This window comes from Zonotrichia albicollis, chromosome 1 (genome assembly GCF_047830755.1).
Source record: "Zonotrichia albicollis isolate bZonAlb1 chromosome 1, bZonAlb1.hap1, whole genome shotgun sequence".
Lineage (NCBI taxonomy): Eukaryota > Metazoa > Chordata > Aves > Passeriformes > Passerellidae > Zonotrichia > Zonotrichia albicollis.
Window position 1 is genome coordinate 95,217,858 of NC_133819.1, and position 26,116 is coordinate 95,243,973.

The 26,116-nt window shown below is 36.5% G+C and overlaps 1 protein-coding gene across 7 annotated transcripts in view; it reads right to left on the reverse strand.

The window, feature by feature from the left end:
• ZNF236 (zinc finger protein 236) overlaps positions 1–26,116 on the reverse strand; it is a 75,493-nt gene that overhangs the window by 7,584 nt on the left and 41,793 nt on the right. For 4 of the 7 annotated variants that reach the window (XM_014264248.3, XM_005482894.4, XM_074547592.1 and 1 more), the window contains exons 17-30: positions 21,907–22,058; positions 20,681–20,787; positions 20,401–20,552; positions 20,072–20,284; positions 19,255–19,534; positions 18,686–18,789; positions 14,741–15,106; positions 12,633–12,778; positions 11,207–11,450; positions 10,316–10,495; positions 8,911–9,063; positions 8,094–8,284; positions 6,320–6,448; positions 4,883–5,080 (exon numbers count right to left, since the gene is read on the reverse strand). In XM_014264248.3, coding sequence (XP_014119723.2) covers positions 4,883–5,080; positions 6,320–6,448; positions 8,094–8,284; positions 8,911–9,063; positions 10,316–10,495; positions 11,207–11,450; positions 12,633–12,778; positions 14,741–15,106; positions 18,686–18,789; positions 19,255–19,534; positions 20,072–20,284; positions 20,401–20,552; positions 20,681–20,787; positions 21,907–22,058 — 2,615 coding nt within the window. Of the gene's footprint in view, positions 1–301; positions 389–4,882; positions 5,081–6,319; positions 6,449–8,093; positions 8,285–8,910; positions 9,064–10,315; positions 10,496–11,206; positions 11,451–12,632; positions 12,779–14,740; positions 15,107–18,685; positions 18,790–19,254; positions 19,535–20,071; positions 20,285–20,400; positions 20,553–20,680; positions 20,788–21,906; positions 22,059–26,116 lie in introns of all 7 variants that reach the window. The other 3 variants (XM_026790960.2, XM_014264247.3, XM_074547608.1) reach the window with 3 other exon arrangements.

Here is a 26,116-nt window from a genome sequence, read left to right on the forward strand (position 1 = left end):
ATCAATAACAGTTCTAATTTCAGTGGTTTTAATACACTGATGCTAGGCCCAGATGTTTTTCAAACTTAGAAGAGTATTTATGTTATCTATTATTTTTTCATTTTTAATTTATTTATTAATACCAAGTTAAAATTCAAATTACAAAAGAAAAGAAATAAAAATATATATAACTAAAAAATCTAATCAAGAACTGTCTGTGAAACAGTACTGCAAATACTTGTCCACTTCCTAAAATGTGTGTTGATATTCTTTTCTAGTCTATTTGATTACAGACTAAACTATTAATTAGTCTTTACTATACCTAAACAATAAGCCTTCTTGATGTCTATGAAGTCCTATTCCTCACTCCACGAACTGAAGCAAACTGTGTCTGCAGAGTTTGTTTACACTGGAAAATCAGCGAGACAGTTACATGGATGAATATTATTATCACAGTACTTATAATAATAGAGTATTATAGGGAAATAACATAAGATCTTCTGAGAAAAATTAGGTATCTTAAAACCCCTGCTTAGGTGGAAATAAACAAAATCTTTAGGTTTTATCTTGTTCATAACCCCCTCAAGCATTGAAATGGTGGAAGCATACTATAACCTACTTCAAAAACATTATCTGAAACCGGCTGCTTCTTTCTTTCACCATAAAACCCAAACAAAAAACCAAACCTCCAAATCCCAATGACTCCCACCCCATCTTCTACTTCAATGCAAACAACATATCCAGATAGCCCTGTAAAACTTTCTGCCAACTTTCTCTGAAGAAACAGTTTGTGATGCAATTCTGTTCCACTGATCTGTGCACCTCTCATACTTTTCCTGTAAAATAAATATTCTTTTGAAAATAGTTCATGAAAATGCAACATTCATGAAGTGCAATCATCTCTTGATCTACATAGTTAGTATTTCACTGATTTTGTGATATTTTACAACATTATTTGTGCAATTCTTATATTCTTCAGAGAGCAATTATCTTGGGGTAGCAAACAAGCATTATCTAATTAAAATATAAGACCAGGAAACTTTCTTTGAAATGGCTCATTGCATTAGTATGCCACTCTTATACCCCATCACTCCTGAAACATTATTTGTAACCACCTCTCAAAGTGTGGCAATAAAAACTTTGTTTCATTCCACTGTTTTAATAAGATGATAAGGCCTTTTTCCTTTTAACTTGGAATCATGTCTGTGCCTTATTTACTATCAACAGTCAACTTCCAGATACTTCCAATACATATTCATATAAAACTGGACAGTTTAGTCACTGTGCATGTCTTAAGGTTCTGTGCTCTGAAGCTGTAAAACAGGACAGTAACCCACATCAGAAGGGGAGTCTGAGTCACTTAATTGAAAAGCCTTAACACTGGGGGTGGGGGGTGGAGGTGTTTGTACATGATCTCTAAAGAGCATTTTCTTGTGTGTAATTATGAAAATGCTGGTACCGACATCTTTGGAAAAAACACCTACAGTTAAGTACTGGGATCTAAACACTGATATCCTTACCTCTTACTGGATTTTTCTGAAAAGCCTGAAGTTTGGTAGTGCCCTTAATGCTTTTGGTGATCTCCAGAATTCCACCAGTATAAAATGAAGACCACGAGTAACAGATCACTGAACTCTTCCCAAAATCCTAAGCCAAACCCCAACATTTATCTTTGAATTTGCTGTTACAGGCTGCTCACAACTGAAGCTGCTATTAACACCTTGATAAAGAGTCTGATGAGTGGTGGAATTTGTTTTAGTACCTGATGGTCCAGTGGTAAATGAAATTGTCCTTTAAGACCTTTAAGATCAAAGCCAACCATTAACCAGCACTGACAAGTCTACCACTAAACTATGTCTGCTAAGACACTGTCCATAGTGCCACATCACACATCTTCTAAATACCTTCAGAGTTGGTGACTCAACAACTTCCCTTTACATGCTGTGCCTGACAAGCCTTTCAATGAAGAAATTTTCCCTAATATCCAATCTAAATCTCTCCTAACATAACTGAGGTAATTATCTCTTGTCCTATTGCTCATTATCCAGTAAAGGCCAATCCCCACCTGGCTAAAACTTTCTTTCAGGAAGTTGCAGAGAGTGTTAAGTGACCCCCGGGCTCCTTTCCTCCAGGCTAAACACCCCCAGCTTCCCTCAACTGCTCCTCCATACCTTTAATCAGCTCTGCTGCCTTTCTCTGGACACACTCCAGAACCCCAATGTCCTTCTTGAACTGAGAGCTCAAAACTGAACATGGGATTTGAGGTGCAGCCTTGCCAGCACAAAGTAAAGAGGGACAGCCACTGTCCTGCTCCTGCTGGGAGCCATTGGCCTCCTTGGCCACCTGGGCACACTCTGGCTCTTGCTCAGCCACTGGCACTCAGCACTCCCAGGTCCTTTCCACCAGCACCTTTCCACCCACTCTGCCCCAGCCTGTAGTGCTGCCTGGGGTTTTTCATGACCCAGGAGCAGGACCCAACACTTGGCCTTGTTGAACTTCACAAAATGGCCCCAACCCATTGATCCAGCCTGTCCAGATCCCTCTGCAGAGCCTTCCTGCCCTCCAGCAGATAAATACTCCTGCAGTGTTGTCTGCAAAATGACTGAGAGTGCACTCGATCCTCTTGTCCAGATCATTGCAGATCATTGATAAAGACATTAAACAGAACCAGCCCCAGTACTGAGCCCTGGAGAACACCACTTGTGACCAGCCATCAGCTGGATGTAATTCCATTCACCACCACTCTGAGCCTGGACATATAGCCAAGTTTTTCCCAGCAAACATTGAGCCTGTCCAAGCCATGGAGCTGAGTTTCTCCAGAAGAATGCTGTAGGAAGCAGTGTCAAAGGCTTTGCTGAAGTCCAGGTAGACAACATCCACAGCCTTTCCCACCTTCATGAGCAAGTCACTTTGTCACAGAAAATCATGTTACTCAAGCAGGACCTGCTTTTCATAAACCCACACTGATTGTGCCTGATCTCCTGGCTGTCCTGCATGTGCCATATGGTGGCACACAAGATGAGCTGCTCCATAACCTTTCCTGGCACTGAGATCAGGCTGAAAGGCCTGTAGCTTCCCAGATCCTATTTCCAGCCCTGGTAGATGGGCATCACAGGTGCTAAGATCCAGTCAACTGGGACCTCCCTGATTAGCCAGCACTGCTCATCGTAGAAGTGGTTTGGCAAGCTCTTCTGACAGGCCCCTTGGTACCCTTGGGAGGATTCCATCCAGTGCTACAGACAAACTGTGCATGTTGAAGTGGTGTGGCAGGTCACTGACCATTTCCCCTACCTCCACTGAGATGACTACAGTGCTGCATGCACCAGCACTGGGACATTCAAACGTGTCCTCAGCACACTGGGGTGGAGCTTGAAGGGCCTTGCTGGCACATGAACCCTCAAACACTGGTGTGCTGCCCTCAAGCTTATCTCCATCAAGTCTGGTTTTATCCCTTCCTCCCTACAAATCTAGTTTAGATGATCTCTCTCAATGAGCCCTGCTAACTCCTCAGCAAAGATCTTTTTCCCCCTTTGAGGCAAGTGTAGCCCATCTGCTGTTGTGCAGACCAATCCATGGTCAAACACCCCTAAATTCTGCTGGTGATGCCAATCTCAGAGACAGCTACTGATCTGCCAGCTCTTCCTACACCACACCCTGCACTGGAAGAACAGAGGAGAAGATTACTTGTGCTGCTGATCCCTTAATAAGTTGCCCCAAGGCCCTGAACTCTCTTGTGACTGCCCCTGAACTTCTTATTGCAATTTCAATCGCTGCCTTCCTGAAAAATCAGTTATGGATAATAATCCAAGGGACATACTAGGGTAAGAAGTTATCTTGTCGTATCTTTAAGATGGGCCCAGTTTTAAGAAAACAAACTGAAGAGAGACTGATTTTTGGAGTTTGTTATCATTACTTAAGGAAAACAAGCATCAAGACTCCTTAGGGTATTTTTTTCCTGGAAAATTTCTTCTAACTCAGAGGTTAAGAGTTTCACAACAATACATTTTATGATACTTTCCAATAGTTTAGTTGACAGACTTGATCACTCCAAGAGGGTGAACTTCACAAAGAGAGTATATTTCATTAAAATAGTATATCAAAGTGAAATGAAATCTATTGAAGAGGTGTCCTAAAAGATAATATAAATATAAATAAATATAAATACATTGCCTTTGGCTCAAAAAACTTTTGCTATAAATTCTGGAAAGCTGGCAAGATTCTGGGCAACTTATATGTTTACTCCTTTCTTAAAGCTCTTCAAATTACTTTCTTTAAGTATCTCTCAGAGGTAAGATACTGGCCTGAACAAAGCACTTGTCTAGTACAACCCAATATTCCTAACAAGAACATTCTATAATACAGTTAAGAACTTAGATACATCACTAATTTTTTTAAAAGACTTGGAAGTACTAGGTTGTTCATAATCTACAGAAAACAGAGAAAATATCACTAGACAACAGCAATAATATAAAGACATTTTAAAATAAATGCTCCCTCTATCACTTGAACTCACATGACAGAGCATCTACAAATGAAATGGTAAGACTCTAAAGCAGGTAACTTCCTGAGATAGCAAAAGATTATCTGGAAATCAGGATTAGCATTGATGATATTCATATACAAATAAAATAAGTGAAATCTTTTCCTGACACTACTACTTGCATGACAGGCATTAACATTTTCATTCTGTAGTCAACATATGCATTAAAATCCTCTCCATGCTCCAGAAGAGAGTTCTCTATCTGTGCATATATTATCACTTAGACTCCCTCTCTCAGATGCACACCTCTCACACTGCAAAGGGAAAGCAAAGACAAAAGGCTAATAGGTACCTTTTGTTAATATCACAGAAAGTCCAAAACAAAAGGAGTTTAGAGAACTATCAACTGTTATTACCAAATACCTTGAGATGTGTTGCCCTCTTAAAGGCCTTATTGCAGATCTGGCAAACGTGTATTCGCTCCTTGCCATGAACCTCTTTGCAGTGGTGTGTCAGCATGGTGACGGAATAAAAGGTTTGGCTACACTCAAAACACTGGTGACCACGAGTTTCTTTTTCTGCTTGACTGCTTTTACTCACATTAGGGGAAACTTCTGTCACCTGTAACAATTTACAAATACACTATCAGGTAATTTCATAAGCACATCCACATTGGTTTATTTTTTAAAATCTACCTCAACGTGACAAATTTTTGGAGACCATCTGCAAGCAATTTAGAAGACACGAAAAAAGTCAGTTATATGTAAATATGAACTTCTGTTTCATTGCTCTAAAGAATGGCACGTGTATTTTAAGAAAACAACATTAATAATCATGATAAAATTGACTTAACACATCATAAATAGAATGTGTGTGTGTATCCGTATTTTTCTACATTCAGTTTTTATGCTCCTGAACAACGCAGATGATCCTCAATCTGTCACCAAATAAAATTCAAAGCCAAAAGCATTCCGGACAGGAAAAATGGTATCTCTGATTCTGTAGAGGAGAAGATTATTTTCTATTTGTTTCACTTCTTTATTGGGGATTCTATTTTCATAAGGAAGTAAAGGTCCACCTCCAGAAGTACTGAAACACAATGCAAAATTGATAGACTTGGATGGTGGTGTGCTGCAGTACTATTTTAGTTAGTGAGAACTGCCTGGAAAAACGACTTTCTTCAGATAATTTAATACCAAATTCTTTTTAATACCAAATTCAACTTTATACATACAGAGGAATCCTAAATACAGTAACACAGAAAGCAACAAATCGAGTCACAATCCGCCCCGCTCATTTCTCCTATTTTAGAGCTTGCCCTACCAGGCTGGTTGAAAACATTCATTCTGCCTTCAAGAAAAGAAGTCTGAATCACTTTTTCTAATGCCAAAACTGTATTACTTATGTAAGAGTCTGCATTGTGATCAAAGGCATAAGACGTTGCAAAGACTTTATGTTGCACCATCACTGAAACTACTTGGATTCAGAAAGAGAATGGAAAAAATATACCAATAGGTACTACTTTTCCCCCCAACTCCAAAATTTATCTGTTTTTATTTTCTAAATAGCCACTTGGAAATTTTTGGAGCAGTCTGTGTTGAGCACATGATTATATGATTTGTAGAAAGAAACATATTATTAATTACTTTTCTTTCTTGTGTGCATGTATATACATATAAGTGTTTTTTAATTCAAAACTTGAAACAGTATCTGCATAACTAGAAAGTTAGAGAGAACCTCTTCCCAAAACTCTTGTTAGGGAATGACATCAGGCTTCATAATTCAAAATAAAAGACATTGTTCCAGTATTTTGATTGAAGATAAGTCCTTTACCACAAAAGATACAGAAATGTATAGTACCTGATATGTTATTTCGGAGTTTGCAGGTGCTGAATGGGGTGTATGGCTCACCAGTATTACTTGCTGTGATCCTGATGCACTTTGGCTAGCGAGACTGGAATCTGTGAGTATAGCAGGGAACTGCTGACCCTGTCAAAGAGGAGAGTACAAAAAAAATAAAGTAACTATATTTAAAAAGCTGCATTTAAACAGCTGACTGGAGTAACCTAAGTTTTCACACCTAAACAGTACTTTTGTTTTTCCTTTAGAAAAAAACATTTCAGAACCCTATCTGAACAAATGCACCTGTTTTCTTTCCTTTTCTCCTTTACATTTATATCTAACCATTTAAGGGTAACAACAGCTGGAAGTCTGTAAGACTAGATTCAGTTCTGATACATTTTTACCAGCCTTGCATGAAATGCTGAATGCTTTAGCCTTCCATTGCCCTTCTTTAACTCCTGTATTCTGCTCTCCTGTGTGGCCTTCCTGCAGTATCTTTATTCAAACCTCTTGATTACGCATATTTCCAAACCCCATGAAATCATGATACAAAATCACTACTTAGGATATAGAATTACTAATATCTAACTACTTCTATTTCTACACTACTTTTAATGACTTCAATTTCCCCAGGAAACACAGTTCTTTTACATACTACCTATCTATTCACCGCAATTTCTTGCAACTTAAACTGTGTTTGCACAGCTATTATTATTCTTCAACGTTTCAATTTTATTTATGCTTGCCTTAACTGTAGGCATGGGATCTTATTCACAAACAGCAACACTGCCAAATGTTACCACTGAAATTATTACAAAGCCTGAAATGAAACCATGTTCTGCTTTGTTATTCTGTGATACCAGAAATCATATCACAAAAACATATGATAAGAAAAACATATCATAAGAATTATTTAGGAAATCTTTTCTTCCCTTCCCTGGAGAAAAACTGCAGAAGAAAGCATATAACTTTGCTTCACCAGTTTTAATCACAGCACATTCAAGATAAATAGTATATGATTTGTATACATTTACACACTAACTCAGGTCAAAAATCAATCTAAACCTAGTTAAGCCAAGAAAATAAAAGAAACAGCTCAAGTTTTCAGATGTAGAATCTACACTGAAATGTCAACCACACATTGAAAACCTTTTCACTTTGTAGTCTTTTGATACTATTTTTTATCTCCCCACTCTGTAGATTCTATTTGCCAAATGTGTTTTTGGCTCTTGATGACACCACAAAATTCTTACGTTAACCTATAAATGAAACTAATAGTAAGCTTACTAGAGAGATGACAGTCCATACAGAACCATTTTTATAAAATTTCTTATAATGCCACCTGTTATTAAAGATAGTCAATTAAATTCTGTTCTGTTACTTGCTGTGAAAAGAACTGTCACAACTGCTGTTCAACTCTCCCATTCACAAGTAGGAAAAGAAAAATTTACCAAATGAAATAATATATTAGGAGTACTAAGCTGTATTACTGAATAGTGATAATAAAGTATTTGATCTAACACCAAAAACTGATCTCAAACCATGTTTGAAACAGTAGAATCTATCTGTTAATTTAAAAAAACAAACATCCTTCCAAAATCTATCAGCACTTCTGTTCCAACAGTTCATGTTTCTAGACACCAAACTCATACGGTTGGCAGGGAGAAGGAAAAATTAACTAAGATATCAAATATTATGTATTTACAAGACAAAATGATTTTCTAAGCAAAAGAAATAATGTTCTGTAAGACAGAAACACAAATTCATCTGCCAGTTCAGAAAAGCATCTTACCTGCGAAGTGATATTAAGTGTAACTGCATCAAGACCACCTGACAACATTCCCTGAGTGTCAGCAAGAGTCAAAGTGACACTTCCATCTCCCCCAACTCCTGATGAAGACATTACCAAATTCTGTGCAGAAACTGCAGACTGAGATATGGGTGTTGCTGGAGGAAGGTTTGTTCCCCCTGTTGTATTAAGTTCTGGAACATATGCAAAATGTTAAAAAAAATAAATCTGTTACATACATAAACACTAAACTACAAATTTATTTTAAGTGAACCTAGTAATTTCTGTTTCCCATTGATGGGATTTTCTATTTTGGAATGAACAAAATCAGTTAAACTGCTAGACAAGAACCCAAAGTTGTCAGTCAGATGATAAAATTAGAAAAATTACATTTAAATGTAGCTTTATGAACACAGTATTGCACTCACAGGTGGTCACGTGCATAAACAAACATATAGGCAGAAATTCATAAACATACTTAAAAACTCAAAATTTGAGTATTAGAGCAAATTTCATATTTTAGCACTTCTGCAGTGAAGGCACCAGATATTGCCATCCTCCAGTTTAGAGATACAGTTCCTCAGTACTCCTGTAACTGCCTGAAAGTACTAATTTAAAGACACGTCTTCTTGTTTTAATTTTTCTACTATTGTGTGGAATAAAGTTAATTTAAACTGACATAACAATTTAAAGCTTGGGAGAAAACACACAAAACACTCAAAGTTCCCGAATCATGACATGCAAGATTATTCCATTAATTCTAGCATTTACTTTTTAAACAAAGTATTATTTTCCATTAGAAAAAATGTTGTATGCATACCTGGAGCATTTAGTGAAGGGCCCTGAGAAAGAAGCTGGTCATTGCTTATAGTTAATGTAGCACCTGTAGTCTGACTGCTGATGGCCGGTGCTGTCAGCCTTAGGCCAGTGTTCAGATCAGTGCTTCCAGAATTATGCTGAATAAGATCTTGGCCTGAATAGAAATAAGTCTTACTGTAACTAGAATCGTCTCAGCATTATACTGCTACTGTTCTTGCAACAGATCATAAAATAGTAAAAGTAGAAAATACAACCAAAACACATAATTAACTTCCATGCAGATTTTTATGCACCGGTTTGGGAAGTTTTTAATACAGATGTGATTGTAGGAGCGATGAGGGTCACGCACGGTAGGGACGGACAGAGATGAGATCTCTTTGAAGCCAAGTCATATAACTTGTAGTTTATTGCAAAGGGTGTGGGTGCAGGGCCCTGTTGTGAGCTGCCAGCCACAGCTCGGAGCAGGCCCAAGAGAAGAGAGGCTTAAAGTGTGAGAGAGTTAAAGACAAAGGTTTAAGAGTGGAGAGCATGTGGAAAGGAGGGGGTGAAGAAGTGCAGAGGTGAGCGCGAAAAGAGAAGAGGAAGAGGAAGAGCGGAGGAAGAGCAGTGGAAGAGAGAGGAAAGAGGGAGGAAAGAGAAGTGGAAGAGCACGAAGTTCCTGTTAGAATACAATAAATCATCTTCAGTGTTGAATATTCAGATTCTCATCAACCAATCTACTACAGCATGCATATGCTGTAACATTTCCATACAACCTATAAGAATCACTACATTACCATACTCTGTTACATTTTAAACCCTAAATCTTACTCTTTGGGCCCTATCTGCCAAGCTGCAGGGTCTGCTCTGACCTTGGACCTGCCTGCTTGCAGAGGGTATTGTTTCATCAAGAGGCGATTACCTTCGGCTGGCCACACCATTGTTTTCCAGTTGTTCAGTAACTAAGGGATCTCAAAGCTTGCTTTCATTTCAATCTCGCTTATAGTTTCTATATTCTCAAAATCTTTTGCCAGGCAATCATATTTATAAGGCTTTCCTGTTGCATCCTCCCCAACATGTGATTATGCAAATCCAGATACTAACTCATACAAAAACATCTGAGATTAGTAATATTTAGACAAATATGGATCTTACTTCTCTAGATTCAAAGCACCAACTTGATAAATCTATAAAAATCCAGCTGTTAACTGAGGTTATTAATAAAACAGTGGGCCAATCTAAAGCGTTCTCAAGGCAAACGAGTTTGGGTTTCAAATGCGGATTTGGGGAGTATCTTTTAAAGCTGATGAATATAAGGAAAATACGCCATGCGAAAACTGTGGACTGTGAAAATCCTTGTATGCTACTGTATAGGTACTTTATAAAATAGAGATCTGGTATCATTAAAGATTTTTAAAAACACAAACCAGATATTGTAAGAGTGATTTCTTGAGGACTTCCTGATGAGGTTGCAGTAGTAGAACCCGAAGCATGAGCTAGAACTTGAGTCAAACTGGAATTATTTATGGTCAACATTATCTCATGCTGTCCATTTGTAGATGACACCATACCCTGTGAAGTCATGACTTGAGTAATGTCTTGTGCACCTAAATTAAAGAGGTAGAACAAAAAAAAAAATCCATTAATATCCTTTGGTAGAATTTTTGACAGAACTTTTTAGAGCAACTTATACATTACTTTCTCAGATGCTATAACTGATGCAGCAAAGGGGAGATGCTAGAACTTGCAGTAGAAAGTAAAAACTCTTTTCACATCCTATTTATTCTTCTACAGTTAAGATTTTCAGAATGAAGATGTTTGTATTTTGCTCAAAACTATGGAAGTTCTTAAGTATTTTCTATATTTTTCTATTTTATAGAATCATAGAATGGTCTGGGTTGGAAGGGACCCTAAAGATTACATGGTTTCAACTCCCCTGTCATGGGCAGGGATGAATTCCACTACACCAAACCTGCTAAAAACCTCATTCAATCTGGCCTTGAACACTTCCAGGGATTGGGCATCTACAGCTTCTATGGGCAACCTGTTCCAATGCCTCACTACCTTCACAGTAAAGAATTTCTTCCTAAAAGCTAATCTAAACCTACTCTCTAACTCACCTTCTGAAAAAAAAATCATATTAGGAAAGGGTAACGCAAAGCTGTAAAATTTGCTGAAGATGCTCAAGCAAGAACTGCAAGTTTATTTTATTAAAATGAGAGTGGGGAGAGGCAGGAGTCAAAATTTTCTCACTGTGAGTAATACCCTGAGTAAAATTAAAAAATTGAACGCACAATAAAACCCCTGACAGTGCTTACCATTGGCGCTGGTTGTCAGCACGGACTCCTGCTCAGACAGGGACCCTATTGTCATGTTAGCAGATGATGTTACTGTGGGCTGCAAAGACAAGCCTGATATGGGCTGAATAACCACGTTAGCTGGCACTGCATTTTCTGTTGCCTGGAGGGAGGGATTCTGTGGAGCCATGGTGGGATCTCCAGTCAGCTGCTGAGTAAGTAAACTACTCTGCTGTAATGTCTGCTGTAGGATACTTGGATCGATCTGAAAAACAAGTTTTCAGCAATCAATCTGAAGTTAACAAAGTGGGTTAAATGAATATTCTTAACATAAGTCCAGAATACATATTTACTGCATAAAGAGTATATACAGTACTGAAAATTTATAATTAACAATTTAAAATCTAAATTTAGTTTTTATGTGTCTGTATCTAGCCAGCCTCTAAAGTGACTATGTAACCAATCTATTCAGATTCACTTTCCCTCTCTTCCTTCAGCAAAATGTTTGGGAAATCATGATCAGTTACATATCAGCATGCCCAGCCCCAGGTAAACACACTGCTGGTATTCTGTACTGTCCTATTAGTGCATGTAGTGCTTATCAGTCTCCAAGCCTTTGAAAGTGAAAAAGCATGGAGCAGAGGGAAGACTGATACCAGAAATTATTTAATTTTTCAGCTCCTAGGGGTCATTAAGGTCTCATTTCACAAGCCAACAACTGTTCTCTATACTTAAAAATAAGACATTTTCCTCTTCAGAGATATTTAGCAGTTGAGAAAAACAAAATTAAAATGTCCCCATTTTATGCTAAGAACTCCTTGAACAGAGGGACTATGAGCAACTCAATGCAACTCTGCAGATGTCCCTTCCCTGACCTTGGGGTTGTACCTGGTGACCTCCAGAGGGCTCCTCCAACAACAATAATTCTGTCAACTGATCAAACACAACCACATTCAAGAAAATCATTGTTCCACATATCTCAAGAACTTTTAAATACAATAATCTCACCTCTTTCTGTCATTCTTTTTATAAGCTCAGTGGGAATTTAAATTGTGAGTTCAATCATTAAAAGCTTTTGAAGTAACACAGTGTCTTATGCTTAGAAAAGAACACTCTGTGCAATAATTTGAGTTTGTTTTGGGGGTGGGTGGGAGTCAAAGTACTTTTGAAGTTTAAAGACAAAATGCAATTAAAAGAAAAAAATACATATTTTAAAGCAGTCTGTCAAAATCCCTGAGAGGTACAAAATCCTGAAAAAAATGAAAGAAACCAAATCAGAAACATACCCCATTGTGCAGCTATTTTTAAGTCTTCTAACATTGTACAAGTGATACAGTATGTTACGAGCTCACTCAACTCAAGAACTCTTCCAGAATTATGTAGGCTCCTGCAACTTTCTTCAGCCCTCAAAGTGACTCTACAGAATTAAAAGCAAGGAGCAACTTACCTGTAACGTTATGTTGTTAATACCAGTGGCATCTATTCCAGAAATCTGAACATTTTGTCCAACCAGATTAGCAGCAAGTTGTAACTGTATCCCTTCAAGAGTGGCCAAGCTACCATCTGTCAAGGACACAGTTAAGTCACCTCCAGCTACCAAAGAAAACAGTTATATTGTAATGTTTTTATTTACTATTACTGACTACCTCTTTCAGTGTGCTTATTTTTATAAATAAAATCAATATAAAAGCTACACACATACACACATTTATTTATGACAAGAAAGATAATTTGAAATATATAATTTGATTATAAAGTAATTTGACTACCTGTTATAAAGCTTCATAAATTCCATGTGATTTAAGGATTGCTATTTAGGCACTAGCTAGTGGCTTGCAAAACAAGAATCCCTCCAGAGTAGCATTAGAAATCTGGAAAAATTTGGTTTAGATTTCCTTGGAGAGTGTACTGCACCTAAACAAAGCAGCACACACATACGGTATTTACATTCTGACTCTGAACATCCACAAGAAAGTTACTGCCACATTTTGCACAGCCCAGACATGGTTCAGTATCAAACTGTCAAAGTTCATCCTCTGTATTTACATGGATGAATATAAAGGTGCATTAGCAATTGAAATCCAAAAGTCTTTAGACATTGAAAATGTTTAATCTCAAAAGTTGAATAGGCCATCTCTACAAAAAGTATTAAGGGAATATATGGAAAAAGTCATCTTGTGTTTGATGTACCTTCTTTTCCAAAAACCCCGAGTGTGATCAGCCTCGGAGAGTGTTGCTTGATGCTTCAAAAACATCTATCCTTCCCTCTTCAGAATTCTTTAGTATAATAAATCTGGTTTATAATGTACCAAAAAAATACCTGCTCTGGCCAAACCCACATAACTAGTCTCAATTTAAGAAGGTCTCTTTTTAGGACATCTGAACAAGCTAAACACACCACCTCAATATGCTCAAAAATCCAAGCCAGCGATTTCTCATCACAACTTTATCACTCACTGTACCTGTCAAATAACATCAGTATCTTCTGAACATCAACAATTTATTCATTTTGGACAACAGTTTAGATCAAATCAGATAGCTGGAATGGCTACAGTTAAATATGAGACTGATATAACACTCTGAATCCGTGGGCATACCTACTAAATCAGAGACATGGACTGAAAAAAATGCCAAAGCACATAAAATCAAAGTCTCACTTTCAGAAATGACACACAGTCCAAGACCCACAATCTAAGTAGTACATTTAAGAGTACCAAGACATGTCTCCAGACACCTTAATACCATTCTGCTTTTAAAATCATCCCTGTCCCAAGTTCACCTGAGCACTTACACAAACATTGGGTCAGTGAGCACCTACACAAAAAATACCTGAAAAAAATTTAGAAATTAGCAAGGATCATTCTCAAAAGGTCACTTTCTTGCAACATGAAGCACGTTGGGGATTCTGTGCCAGCTGGTCAAAGAACGGCCTGTGGCACATTTAATGTGCTAACACGGCTTTAGTCACTATCAATTGGTGAGACTTCCTATCTTAGGAACTCAATTATCTAACATACATACCTACACTACTAGTTTTTTGTATTTTTAAAGAGTTTTCTTGCTTTCTGTTGAGGTTGAGAGTCTTTTGGTTGGTCTTCTTTTGGTGTGGGTGTTTTTTTTTTATTTTGGAGAAATAACTATACATGTAGCACAGAGGATGCGCACTTAAAAGATATTCTTCATTATTCACATAAATAAGTAGTGTAGACAAACAGAGTAACTGTTTTACTTCTTTTCTTTTTAAATTAAACCAAGAAAGTATTACCACAAAGAATACAAATACTCCAGCTATTTGTTATCTGCATTTTCTTCCACTGTGCAGTGCAATACAGGAGAACTGAAGAGACTTCTAGGTGAACTGTATACATTTTTCTTTCATTCTTAAATCAAAAATTTCTATTCATGTCACCAAAGTGCATCAAACCATGAATTCAGTAAAACTCTTTCCTGTTTGGCAAGCAGTGTTTGGTAAAACTTTCCAAACTCCAATGGAAAGCAAAATTGAAAACTTGATCACCACACCAGCACCTCCACCATCATCCCATCCATTTTTACCTGACACTGAAGCAGGCAGGATAGCCTGGCCCACAAGTCCTTGTTGAAGTAAATTTTGATCAAACTGACTCGTCAAAACAGAGTTATTCATGATGAACACATTAGGGTCTGTTGAGGATGAATTAAGAAGACTGACTGGTTGCAATGCCTCAGTTGAAGTCCGGGCAACAGGCTTCCTAACTTTCTTTGCATCCGGTTTATAATGACACTGTATGTGGGTTTTTCTGCGCCCTGAAGTACGAAACCGCAAATCACAGTGTGGGCACTTGAAGGGCTTTGCTCCTGTATGCAGGCGCATGTGGACTTTCAGACTGCCTTTTGTAGAGAAAGAGTTACTGCACACGTGACAACAGAAGAGCTTCTGGCCTAGAAAAGTTTCAAAACCAGAAAGATAAGTGATTAAACCCCTAAAAATATTGAGAGGACTAAATAATTCATTTAACAAACCCTGTAATAGATTCTAAACTAATCTGAACATAATAAATTAGAAGTAATTGAACTTTGTCATTTGGCTGCTTTTCAGATGAATTAAGGTTCTCAATGAAGAGTATATTAACTTTTTCCTTTTACTAAAACCTCATATGCTTTTAAAGCTTTTACGCAGAATCTTATTTGGTCACCTTCATCCCTCTGTCATCCTCCTCATCTCATCTTCCTCACTAATCCCGTTGTTTCAACTACACAGACCATAAACTGGAGAATTAAAAGTTTCATCTTGACCTCTTCAGCATTTGGCTCCTACTTAATTAGCCACTCACTTCCTTTTTTAATTCCAGCAGCTTTATTCTTCTGTTTCAATGCTGCCCTAACTAACCAGAATTAATGGATTACAAGTAAGAAATTATTAAAATTAAGTGAGATAACATTCTAAAACAACGTATCAACCCCACAAAGTAATCCAGAAGTACAGAAACACAGACCTCTTCGTCTCGCCTTTCAGAGTGCATAACATCTGAAAAATATCCTTGGTCTCAAACACAATTTTAATGCACTACAAATAAAAGCAAACTACAGAGTTTATTCCTTGAACTATATGCACAGCTATACAATTCACAAAAAGCACAATGTAACTGTCTGGCAGAAAATATGCCACTGCAGCTGAAAACTCACTGTAACTCCTGAAATTCCCAGGCCTTCCAGCACAATATTGCTTCCTAGCTAAACAAGGGAAAGAAACCAATGCATTTGGTAAAGAAATCACAAGAGCAATGTGTGCCTATAAGTCCTGCTATTGAGTTCTAGTTTTCATTTACACAGAAGAATCTCTCATCCTTTTCCTGAACTACAACTTAACCTACTTCAAATTACAAAACCCTGGCACAGTTGTCACTTCCTGTTACACAAAACTGAGTAAACCTCTGACAATATTTTGTTTCAAAAAATGGAGAAGAAAGCGCCCAATAACATGAACCAGTAAAACAATGGGAATCTGGGCTGCAGCAAAGTCATCTACCACATTCACAGTGCCACAAAGGAAGCCATGCAGCAATCTTTTCCTACTAAATAAAAAATCCCCACCCACTGGGAGAAAGGGGGGTGGAAAAATAAGAGAGAGAGAGAGAGAGAGAAGAAAACAAACAAAAACCAAAAAGGCAGGAAAGAACAAACAGAACATCTGAAGTCCTGTTATTTAAATATGCAATGAGATAGTGAGCTGACTCCTGGGCCTTTTGTGTAAATGTTAGGAATCTGAAAGAAAAAAGAAAGATGATTGAACTGTGTTCAGTAGTTTAGTAGTTTCGAGTTAAAGTCCACAAGGAAAACTTGTAGGGAAGATGATCACAAATTCAGATGAGAAGTCATCAAGGAATGGTGAACACTAAATTGGCCCTGCTTCCAAATACAGCAAAAAATTAAATGTGTTTTATGCCACTGACACATCACATTACTGGCTACACAACTAACAAGTTAACAAGAGCTGTTATCTGAAACAATATATCTGAAAGAACTGTCATCGGGAAACTGGAAAAGCAATGAAGACAGAAATGCAATAGTGTGTGGCCTCAGTTATCCCACTTCATGCTACACCAGGATGCAGGAGCTAACTGTTCAGACAAAGAACCATATACCTCTCTGAGAAACTTCCAGTCTTCCAGTAAAGCCCCAAACTAATTCTCTGGATTAATGCTGGTTACAGATGGTATCAGGTAGGTTCCTATCCAGGCAACTTTCATTTATAGGTGAGGAATAGAGTAGCTTTTCAAACAGAACTATTTTTAGGAGAGTTACAGATATTAATACTGCAATTTTTTTATTAATTTAAATAAATTATGTATCTCTCAATATAAAACCAATGAACTAGCAAGTGTAGGTATTGCCCACAGATGAAGACAGCATTCCAGAAAACAATCTAGGCTCAAATGCTGAAAACTGCACATTAGCTAAACTTCATCCAGCACAAGCTGGCCCAAGTATAAAAAACATGGAAAAAAACTTCCATAAGATAAAATGAATTACAATAGGGAAAAGGATGTGGCTTTTGCAGTGAAACTTACACCTCACAAATCTGTGAGTGCTCCTTGAAGAAGATCAGATTTCTAGTGTATCTGGATTTTTGGAATTTTATGCTGGTTTTATATGAAAAGATCTTAATAAAAATGCTGTCACAGGATGAAAGGAAAGAGTCCTTCCATGAACTAAAGAAAACCAGTTCAACGACTGAACACAAATGGCTTACATGGACAATTTTCAAAAGGCTGTAAGTCAGCAGAAGAGCTCTTAAGCACATGAGCAAGGACTCAAACCATCAGAATTGTACTATATGTATTATGACAGTGAGAATGAATAGCAGGTTAGGAAAGTCTGTTTAAGGATGTTAAAATAAAAATTTACAAAGCTCCATTATATATTATCAAAACGTCTTTACAACCACAAAGAGCTAAAAAATTAAGAAGAGGAAACAATTTATTTCTCCAACAAAAATCTAGTGGGCTTATGAACAAAATTAGCAAGACAGCAAACTGAAAATGAAACTTGAATCCAGGAACTTACTACTACTGACTGTACTGAAGGCCATTCCTTTTCACCCAGTTTTTCTGCATTCAGAAAACAAGTGGATAAAACTAATGTAAAATATTTCATTAAAGCTAGAAAGCAAAGAGATGCAATCTCTTATTCAGAGTCCCATAATTTATAAACTGCTTGAACCAGGAGGTAACGTGACACAATCCCTGCTTTGTTCCTTTCATTATCCTTACTATCTGCTACTGTCTGTCCCGACCTACACAATTTCATGTAACAGGGGAGCTTCCATGAGCAAAATAATAACGCATTACAGCATTAAAAACTTTCTATCTTTTTTATTAGTTTTGAAAAAAGATCATAATGGAACTTAACAAAACTGTAGACAGTTTTAGAAATTAATTAGTTCAGAACTGGGTTTATTACAGAAGTTCAATGCTAAGAAGAAAAGAAGTATGAAAGACTGGAGAAGGCTTTTTTTGCTTAGCACAAAATTATAGTTGAAAAATACTACTATTAAAATCAGACCTCTCTCAGGAATACAAAAAATCAACCCTTAAAAATCTAAATATTACAAATATTTAGGTTTACATTCAACTTGCAAGATTCAAACAGCTGAATGCTCAAAATTTTTGCCTCAACTCTACCTTCTTACTCAGGATAATCATTTATCATTGAAATGCTGCAGAAGATCTGACATGAACATATTCAGGACACTTACATACACAGTTTTTAGCATGAGCTAAGACTGTGCTTTAGAAGCCTACAGAAGACTCTAATAATATGGTTTATTCAGAATGTTCTGATGTGATTCATTTGATGGAGTCACAAGTACGAAATTTCCCCTAGCATTGCCATCATTGCCATCCACAGCTCCAAATACTAGATCACAATGAAACATAAATTCCCTGCAAAATCTGTACTTAAACAGCTCATCAAGAAAGCAAACAACTTCTAAACAAAGACATGCAAAACCATACTGACCTGTGTGTGTTTTAACATGACAATCCAGAGTGGATTTTACAGTGAAACTCTTTCCACATTCATCGCACTTGTACGGCTTCTCTCCAGTATGGATACGAACATGCCTAATAATTCCAGGACACGTGGACAAGTGAAATTCTACTTTTATGTCAGTTTGTACAAAAATGTATCTTCTATCTTATTAACTTTATTAATACATTAAATACTTATACTAGCATTACACTAGGCAGGCTAGGCAGAGCAAGAAAATTAAAGTATTTGAAATGTATTGAAAAGAGTTTTTCATGTTTTTATACGCAAGTATTAGAGAAAAAACCCCAATTTATTCTGGAACTTCATAATAATAATTTTCATACTGCAGGCAAACAAATATGAAAGAACTGGATTACTCATATTGAGAATATGTAACATTTTGACACATTTTTGAACCACTGTGAAAAAGAAAGATTTATGTAAATATTACTCAAACTTCAACTTGGGCATAAAGAGTTATATGAAACTGTAATTCCTAAAATTTCTGGTGAACTATACAGCAAATTAAAAACATATGGACATTTTCCATTCCTCACCTGACTAAATCACTGGGTTTTTTAAAGCTTTTGGGACAATAGCTGCAACAGTTGGCATATTTGGGCTCTGCTTCCAGTTCTGCTTGCTTATCTTTCATCTCACTAATTCTGTCTTTCTCTGCAGCCGACTGGACAAGAACTTTTTCTGAAACAGTGGCACTTTCTTGAGGCCTAATCTTTGCCAGTTCTGCTGTCTCTTCTTCTGTAAAAGTTATGACACCAGGACGAGATTTTCTGGAAGTTCTTTCAGAGCTTTCATCATCATCTTCGACACATGCAACTAGTAAGTAAAAATAAAAATTAAAAAAAACAAACAAAACAAAACAACAAAAAATCAAACCAAAATAAAAACCACATTTCTGTTTAATCTGTCAGCTTAAGTTACAAAAAATAGAAGGGTTTATTACTAAACACACAGCCACTACATTTTGTGCTTGGACTTGCATTATTATGGACTTTAATCTCTTTTAAGGTCTAACAACTCATGTCTGCACTTCATTTAATAAAAAGCTGGATTTATAATTCTTATCTTTATAATAACTAACACAGGTTAAGTAATACAGGACAAAAGATCTACTTCAGTGACATACTAGAACAGCTATGTTACATACAATACCTTTACTGTGCTGGACAGATCCTGGAAAACTAGCTTAATTAAACAATTTAAATTTGAGATTTCAGCAGTTCTAAACAGCAGACATAATCCATGCTGGATGGTTATTTTGTACCATTACTGTTATAGCATTCATGTAATCCACCAAAACATCTGTATTTCTTATGTAGTAAGGACTGTAAAAGTAAAAATGAAATCATTTACCTCCTCCTCCTGTATCTGTAGCTGCTGCTACAGCTGAGGAGACTGCCTGATGTTTTTTCATATGTTTTTTGCAGTGAACAGTTGTTCGAAAGCTTTCATCACAGAATGGGCACTTGTAAGGCTTCATGCTCATGTGAGTTGCCATGTGCCTCGTAAGGCTGCCATTAGTTGTGAAGGAAGTATTGCAAATGCTACAGCTGAATGCTTTAACTCCTTAAAGTAACAGAAACAAATAAGTAGCATGCTATTTGTTTAAGTTTACTCACACAGGACATTTACAAAACGCAAACATGGGTTAAGCTAACATAGAGCTGGTATACTCTGCTTACCTGTATGAGTCTTCTCATGTGACTTAAGAACTCCCGAGGAAACAAAACCACGGCCACAGAGTTGGCATTTATAAGGTTTCTCACCAGTATGTGATCGTACATGTTGCTTCAAATGGCTGGATTTCTTAAAACCCTTGTTGCAATATTCACATCTATTAGAAGAAAATATTAGAAGAAAATTAGTTTCATGTAATTATTAGGTATAATAATTACGTAATAATTACATGTAATAATTAGTCATTCAGGAAATTCTGTGACAAAAGCTAGAAGTGTAACATACCTATATGAACGCCTACTTTGATCTTCATTATCCTCAAGAAAATGAGGCCTTTGGGTGTGCAATTCAAGTTCTTCCTGTGGTGACTGGTCTTGCATCAAGCGAGTGGTCTAAAAAGCAAAGCCTCAAGTGAATTTCAGTAACACAGTATTTAAATATAGTTTCACAAATAGGCAAGAAAAAAATTACAGCATTTACAGTCAACACAAGTAATTAAATTTATGCTTTCATGCATTTTGAAAGGAAATTAAGAGTGCAATGTAATACCTCACTCTTCCATAATGAGACGGAAAGCATAAAAATGTTCAGCTACTGAACTGGAATAAACAGACAACATAGTACACTTACACTTCCCTGAATCTCCACAAAAATGTATCTAAATTGTCTACATTTTCTAGTCTTTGAGAAGTTAAATTTAAAACTAGACCAGCCATATTAAATACAGAGTAAGGAGCAACACACAGTGCTGCTGACAAACTTCACTACTTTCTGAACATTCCTGTAAGTAAAAGTCACAACAGAATAATCCTTGAGAGCAAGAAATTTCAAAATTGAAGACAAGGAAATTTCAAAGCCTGTAGGCTGAAATGACTCAAACTCTTCCAGATCCTAAAATCCACATCAGTTCTCTGACAACATTTGCACTTTGCAAACAAGCTTCAAGGGACAGCAGTTCCTAGAAGTCATCTTGGTAAATACAACAGATTGTCTTCATGCTAGGTACTTCTAATGTCATAAAAGTTATAGTTAAACTGTATTTTTAGCAATTGAGCCCTTTTACAAATTTAACTAAATGAGAAGCATGCAAAAACATCATACACTGCATTACGCAAGCTCCATGAATGATGACCTAAAGATTTGTAATGCTTTTATTATTGCTTGATCATATATGTCTATAAACATATAGATTTAATAATTACAAGAGAATATAATGAAATAATGTTAAATTATTTCATAACATTATATCCTCTCCTTAAAGTCACAAGCCAACATTATAGTATTTTTTTAAGTCTAGAGCATCAAAACATGCACTTCCTTTTCAGAAACTGTAGTCAAAGCACTTATCCTCTCCTCACGTTTCTAATTTCCAGTTGTTAAACATAAGCAATCTAGAGAAGAAATCCCAAAACTTTTCTGACTTCTTGATTTACCTAAATCACCAATGAAACAGTGCAAGGAAGTCACAACTGAACACAGAAAAATTAATCCTGCCTTCAAGTAGTACTTACTACATTAATAGTGTCTGTATTTGGAACCTGAAGAAGGGCTGGTGGATGATAACTAGTTGAAAGAGCCTGAGATTCAAGTGTGCTTGAATCCTGCAGCTGTTGTACAGCTGGAAATTGACTCTGTTGATTGTAGCTGTCATTCACAGTAAAACCTGCCGAAATTAAACAGTCATAAACGAGTAAAATACACTGATTTGGACTTTGAATAACATCACACTTTTCTGAAGACTACCTTCAAAAGAGAATAAGTAGCATTACCATATAGTAATAGTTGTACTCTTCACTGTTGAGCATCAAAACACACACAAGTTTCTGGCATCTACATAATAGGCATAACAGGGTTACTTACCGTTAGCTGGAATTCTATTGGAAAATCTCCTCCACAGAAAAACACTGTTTGAAGTTCCTTCAGGGTGCCACAATTACCTTAGAGCCATTGAAATTTTGAATTTCTTGTATGTAAGCATGCATGTGTCAAACAGGTTGACCCATCTCCCTTTATCCACGTTGGTACCACGCTCCCTTATCTACACTGGAAGCCGATCACAAGGATGCAAAGCTCAGTGGGGAGGATGGCGGGTGAGTGGAGGAGATGACCCAATAGGAGAACTCCAGTTTCTGATAAAGTAACCCCATTTTCTCCTACTTTGGATCTCCTCCACATAGCCCCACTCTTTAGATAATAGTAAAGTAGAGCCTCTCAAAGGCAAACTGCAAAGTAAAAAAATAAACACATTTTTATTCACATCTCTGGTATAAAACCCTGAAATTTTTATTTGGTTTTGTTCTCCTGAAATAGCAGGTCTCAATCATCTTTTCTAAATCAATGAATGAAATTATAGCACCAATTATTGAGAGCCAGGGAAATACAGCTCAGATTGCAGTGGTTTTCAACGCTATTAGAGATGTCCTTTTACCAACATTTTTAAATCTTAATACTTCCAGTATTAAAAAATAACCCATAATGTCATGTGGAAAAAAATTAAACCACAAGTATCAGTAATTAATGTATGGGCAACAATTTCAGTACTTCTGTGCAGTTTGCCTTTAGTGGACAAAAAGGGTGAAGATTATGAACACAGGGTAGAAACAAACCCACATCAGATGACCACAGCATCAAAGGCCAAAAAGCAATGCTTAAAGAATGTTTTTGAGCAACAGTAAAACAAAAACCTGGATCTGTTGAGTTTAAGCAGAAATGTTCCCAAAGGACACTTTCCACAGCAGAAGAATATTGTAATCAGTAGAGAAAAAAATCCCTATTTCAATGCTACTGCTTCCATCTTAGAATGAAAACTCACAAATGTAAATAAACCTTGAAAGCATTATTAATCGGGTCATAACTAGTCACCAAACTTAATGCTGAAACTCGCATATTATTCTCTCTCCTAGAAGTACCACAAGAATCCTAAAAGCTGGACTTTGTACCTCAACTGGCTTTTGTGAAATGACAAAAAAGTAGCCTGAAGAAAGCAATGAAACCTTCGGCATTGATAAGAGGGCTGCTAATTTCTACTTCTCAAATTAATTATAGAAGTATCTTTATAGAAAAATGACGTTCCCATTACATAGGATGAGAATACAAAAAAAACAAGACTCAAGAAACTGAAGCAAAGTGATGTTACTTACATGCCCTATATAAAAAAACCCTACTAAATATACTATGTAAAAACCTGAAATTTCTTTTTTTATCAGTAGGTGTATTTTATTAGCTAAGAAGGAAAAAAGGATTTACTGTACTATGATCTATTTCATTTCACAATGTTTGAATGAATTACTGAGATTCTGAAAAATTTCCCAGGATCATGAAAAATGCCCAAGAAGAGCATTGAATGTAGAGGTACGTGAGATTTGAGAACAAACTGAAGAAAGAAATGCTACTTCTGAAAGTAGCTTGGGAATAAATACAAACCAAAGCTGTAACAAGGATATACACGATGCATCCCCATTTTGCTCAATTCCTAGCATAAGGGTCAATTTCCTCACAAAATTTAATAAAGATCTGACAGTTTTGAGCATTCTAAAAGCATTTGCTACTGCCATATTATTTCTACAGAACAGCACTAAAAAACCCCATACCACCAAACACCAGAACCCAGACATTCAGTCTGAGAAAGAAATTTCACAACCTTTTTCTGCTCTTGTTTTCATCACAGTATGTTGATTCCCAGAAGCTTTTGATCAATCTTAAAGGAAGAGAGAGTACCTTAAGCTCTGTACAATAAGGGCAGCCTCTTACTACAAAGTTCTTCTAAATTTGGAATTGGATTTGGTGTTTTTCAATACAAGTAATCACTTGTGTAGCTTGGGATTTTTTCAGCTTTAGGACATCATCCAACCTTTTATCTTCAATATTAACAAAACATAGCAAAAAACAGAATACTCTGGAAATCATTTTACTCATAGAAAGATGTGTCTTGCCTGTGAGAATGAGAAAACAACACTATGATAGTTTGTAGTAAATACAATATTTAATTCAGAAGAAATTTCACACCTTTACTACAGATCTAAACTAACACTATAAACACTGACACGAATATGTGCATCTCAGTAGGGATCAGTGACTATCAATTACTTGCTCTGCAGGTTTGCTTCTTAGGCAAAGGCAACCAGCTGGACAGTACTGACTGCAAATAGGTGTAAACTGAAAGATCAGTATTCTAAGTCTTGAGATTTCAGAGCAGCTTCTTAGGAAAGCAAATAGCATTCTGGTGGTACGGGTATGTTTGTATGGGCTATAGAACTAACAGCATTTGGACTTCTGATTTTTCAAGATCAATTGCCTATCACCACTATTTGAATTATCATTCAACCATGCTTACTGGGACACTTTTAAAGGAAGTAAAGGTGATATCATTTATATGAAAACACATTTGCTGACAGGTAACCCAAAGACAGTTTCAGATAAAAGACACATTTTTTGTTCTGACTTCATTGAAAAGTCTTCAAGTGAAGATGAATACACTACAAAGAACTTAAGTCCTTGTCCTCAGCCTCCAAATCTAGCTCAAATTCATCACTTGATACTGTAGCACCCTCATAGGATCTGCACTTCTTTACATGTCTGAACATATGAAGAAAATAACCTATCTGAATAAACAAGAAATTCAACAGAAGTATTATGAACAAACCTGAAAGAAGAAATAAAGTTCTGCCAGGTCTATGCAGACCTAGAGATTACCCTCATCTGTCTAAAATGCAAAGTTGGGGTTTTTCCCTCAAAAAAAGAAAAAGAAAAATCAAACAACCTTTCAAAGACTTTTTTTTTAAACTCCTATATAATTTTATTAATAAACACTGAATCAAAATATTTAATCAAGAATACAGCCCTATAAATATAAAGAATAAAAAAAGACAGTGTTTTAAGCTTGAATGTTCTGCCTAGCTGATAGGAAGAGGAATCAGGAGCATGAAGCACAGATGCAGACATAGGGAGAGGGTCGACCAATTTAACGCATGCATCCGCGCAAATGCTTACCTACCTGAAATTCAAAAATTTTGAAGGGCTCCAGGATCTTCAAGGAAACTTCAAAGAGCTGGGAATCTGTGGATGAGATTCCAAGTAGAATAGGAGACGTCTTATACAAATGAGACTTTAAAATACCCACACCACACATGTTCTGCTTCTCTGAACCAATTTTACAACATATTGATGATCAATCTAGACTTCTGATGATGAAAGAATTGGTTTGTGGGTTCTAGGAGTCTTTCCCCTCCCCAAGAAATCATTTGATATTTACATAACACAAAAGATACACATACACAGAAACTGAAGCTTAAATAAGATGATAAAACAAGAGTCACTTATTGGGTTTATAAATTCTAAGGAGCCACTAAAAAATACCAAATACAAATCACCACTACTCTTCAGAATAATGTAGAACAAAAGGCTGCTTTTTTTCCCATAGTGTCTTCTCATTCATTTGAAAAACTGTAAAAGTCAACCAATGAAAATAATCATAGTATTTTAAGAGGATCTGGATCAGTCTTGTTTAATAAAGGTGGAGACTTTAATTTTCTTTTCTTAACACACAAACCAGCACAACCTAGAGAATTAAAATTGGCAAATTATACTATTTCTTCACAGTGTGATACAACTCTCCACAGTCAATTAAGTTTTTACAAACGATACTATACAATTAAAAAGGAATGAAACCAAGAGCAGAGAAGTTTGTGCACATAGAATACCAATTACTGGTTATCAGCTACA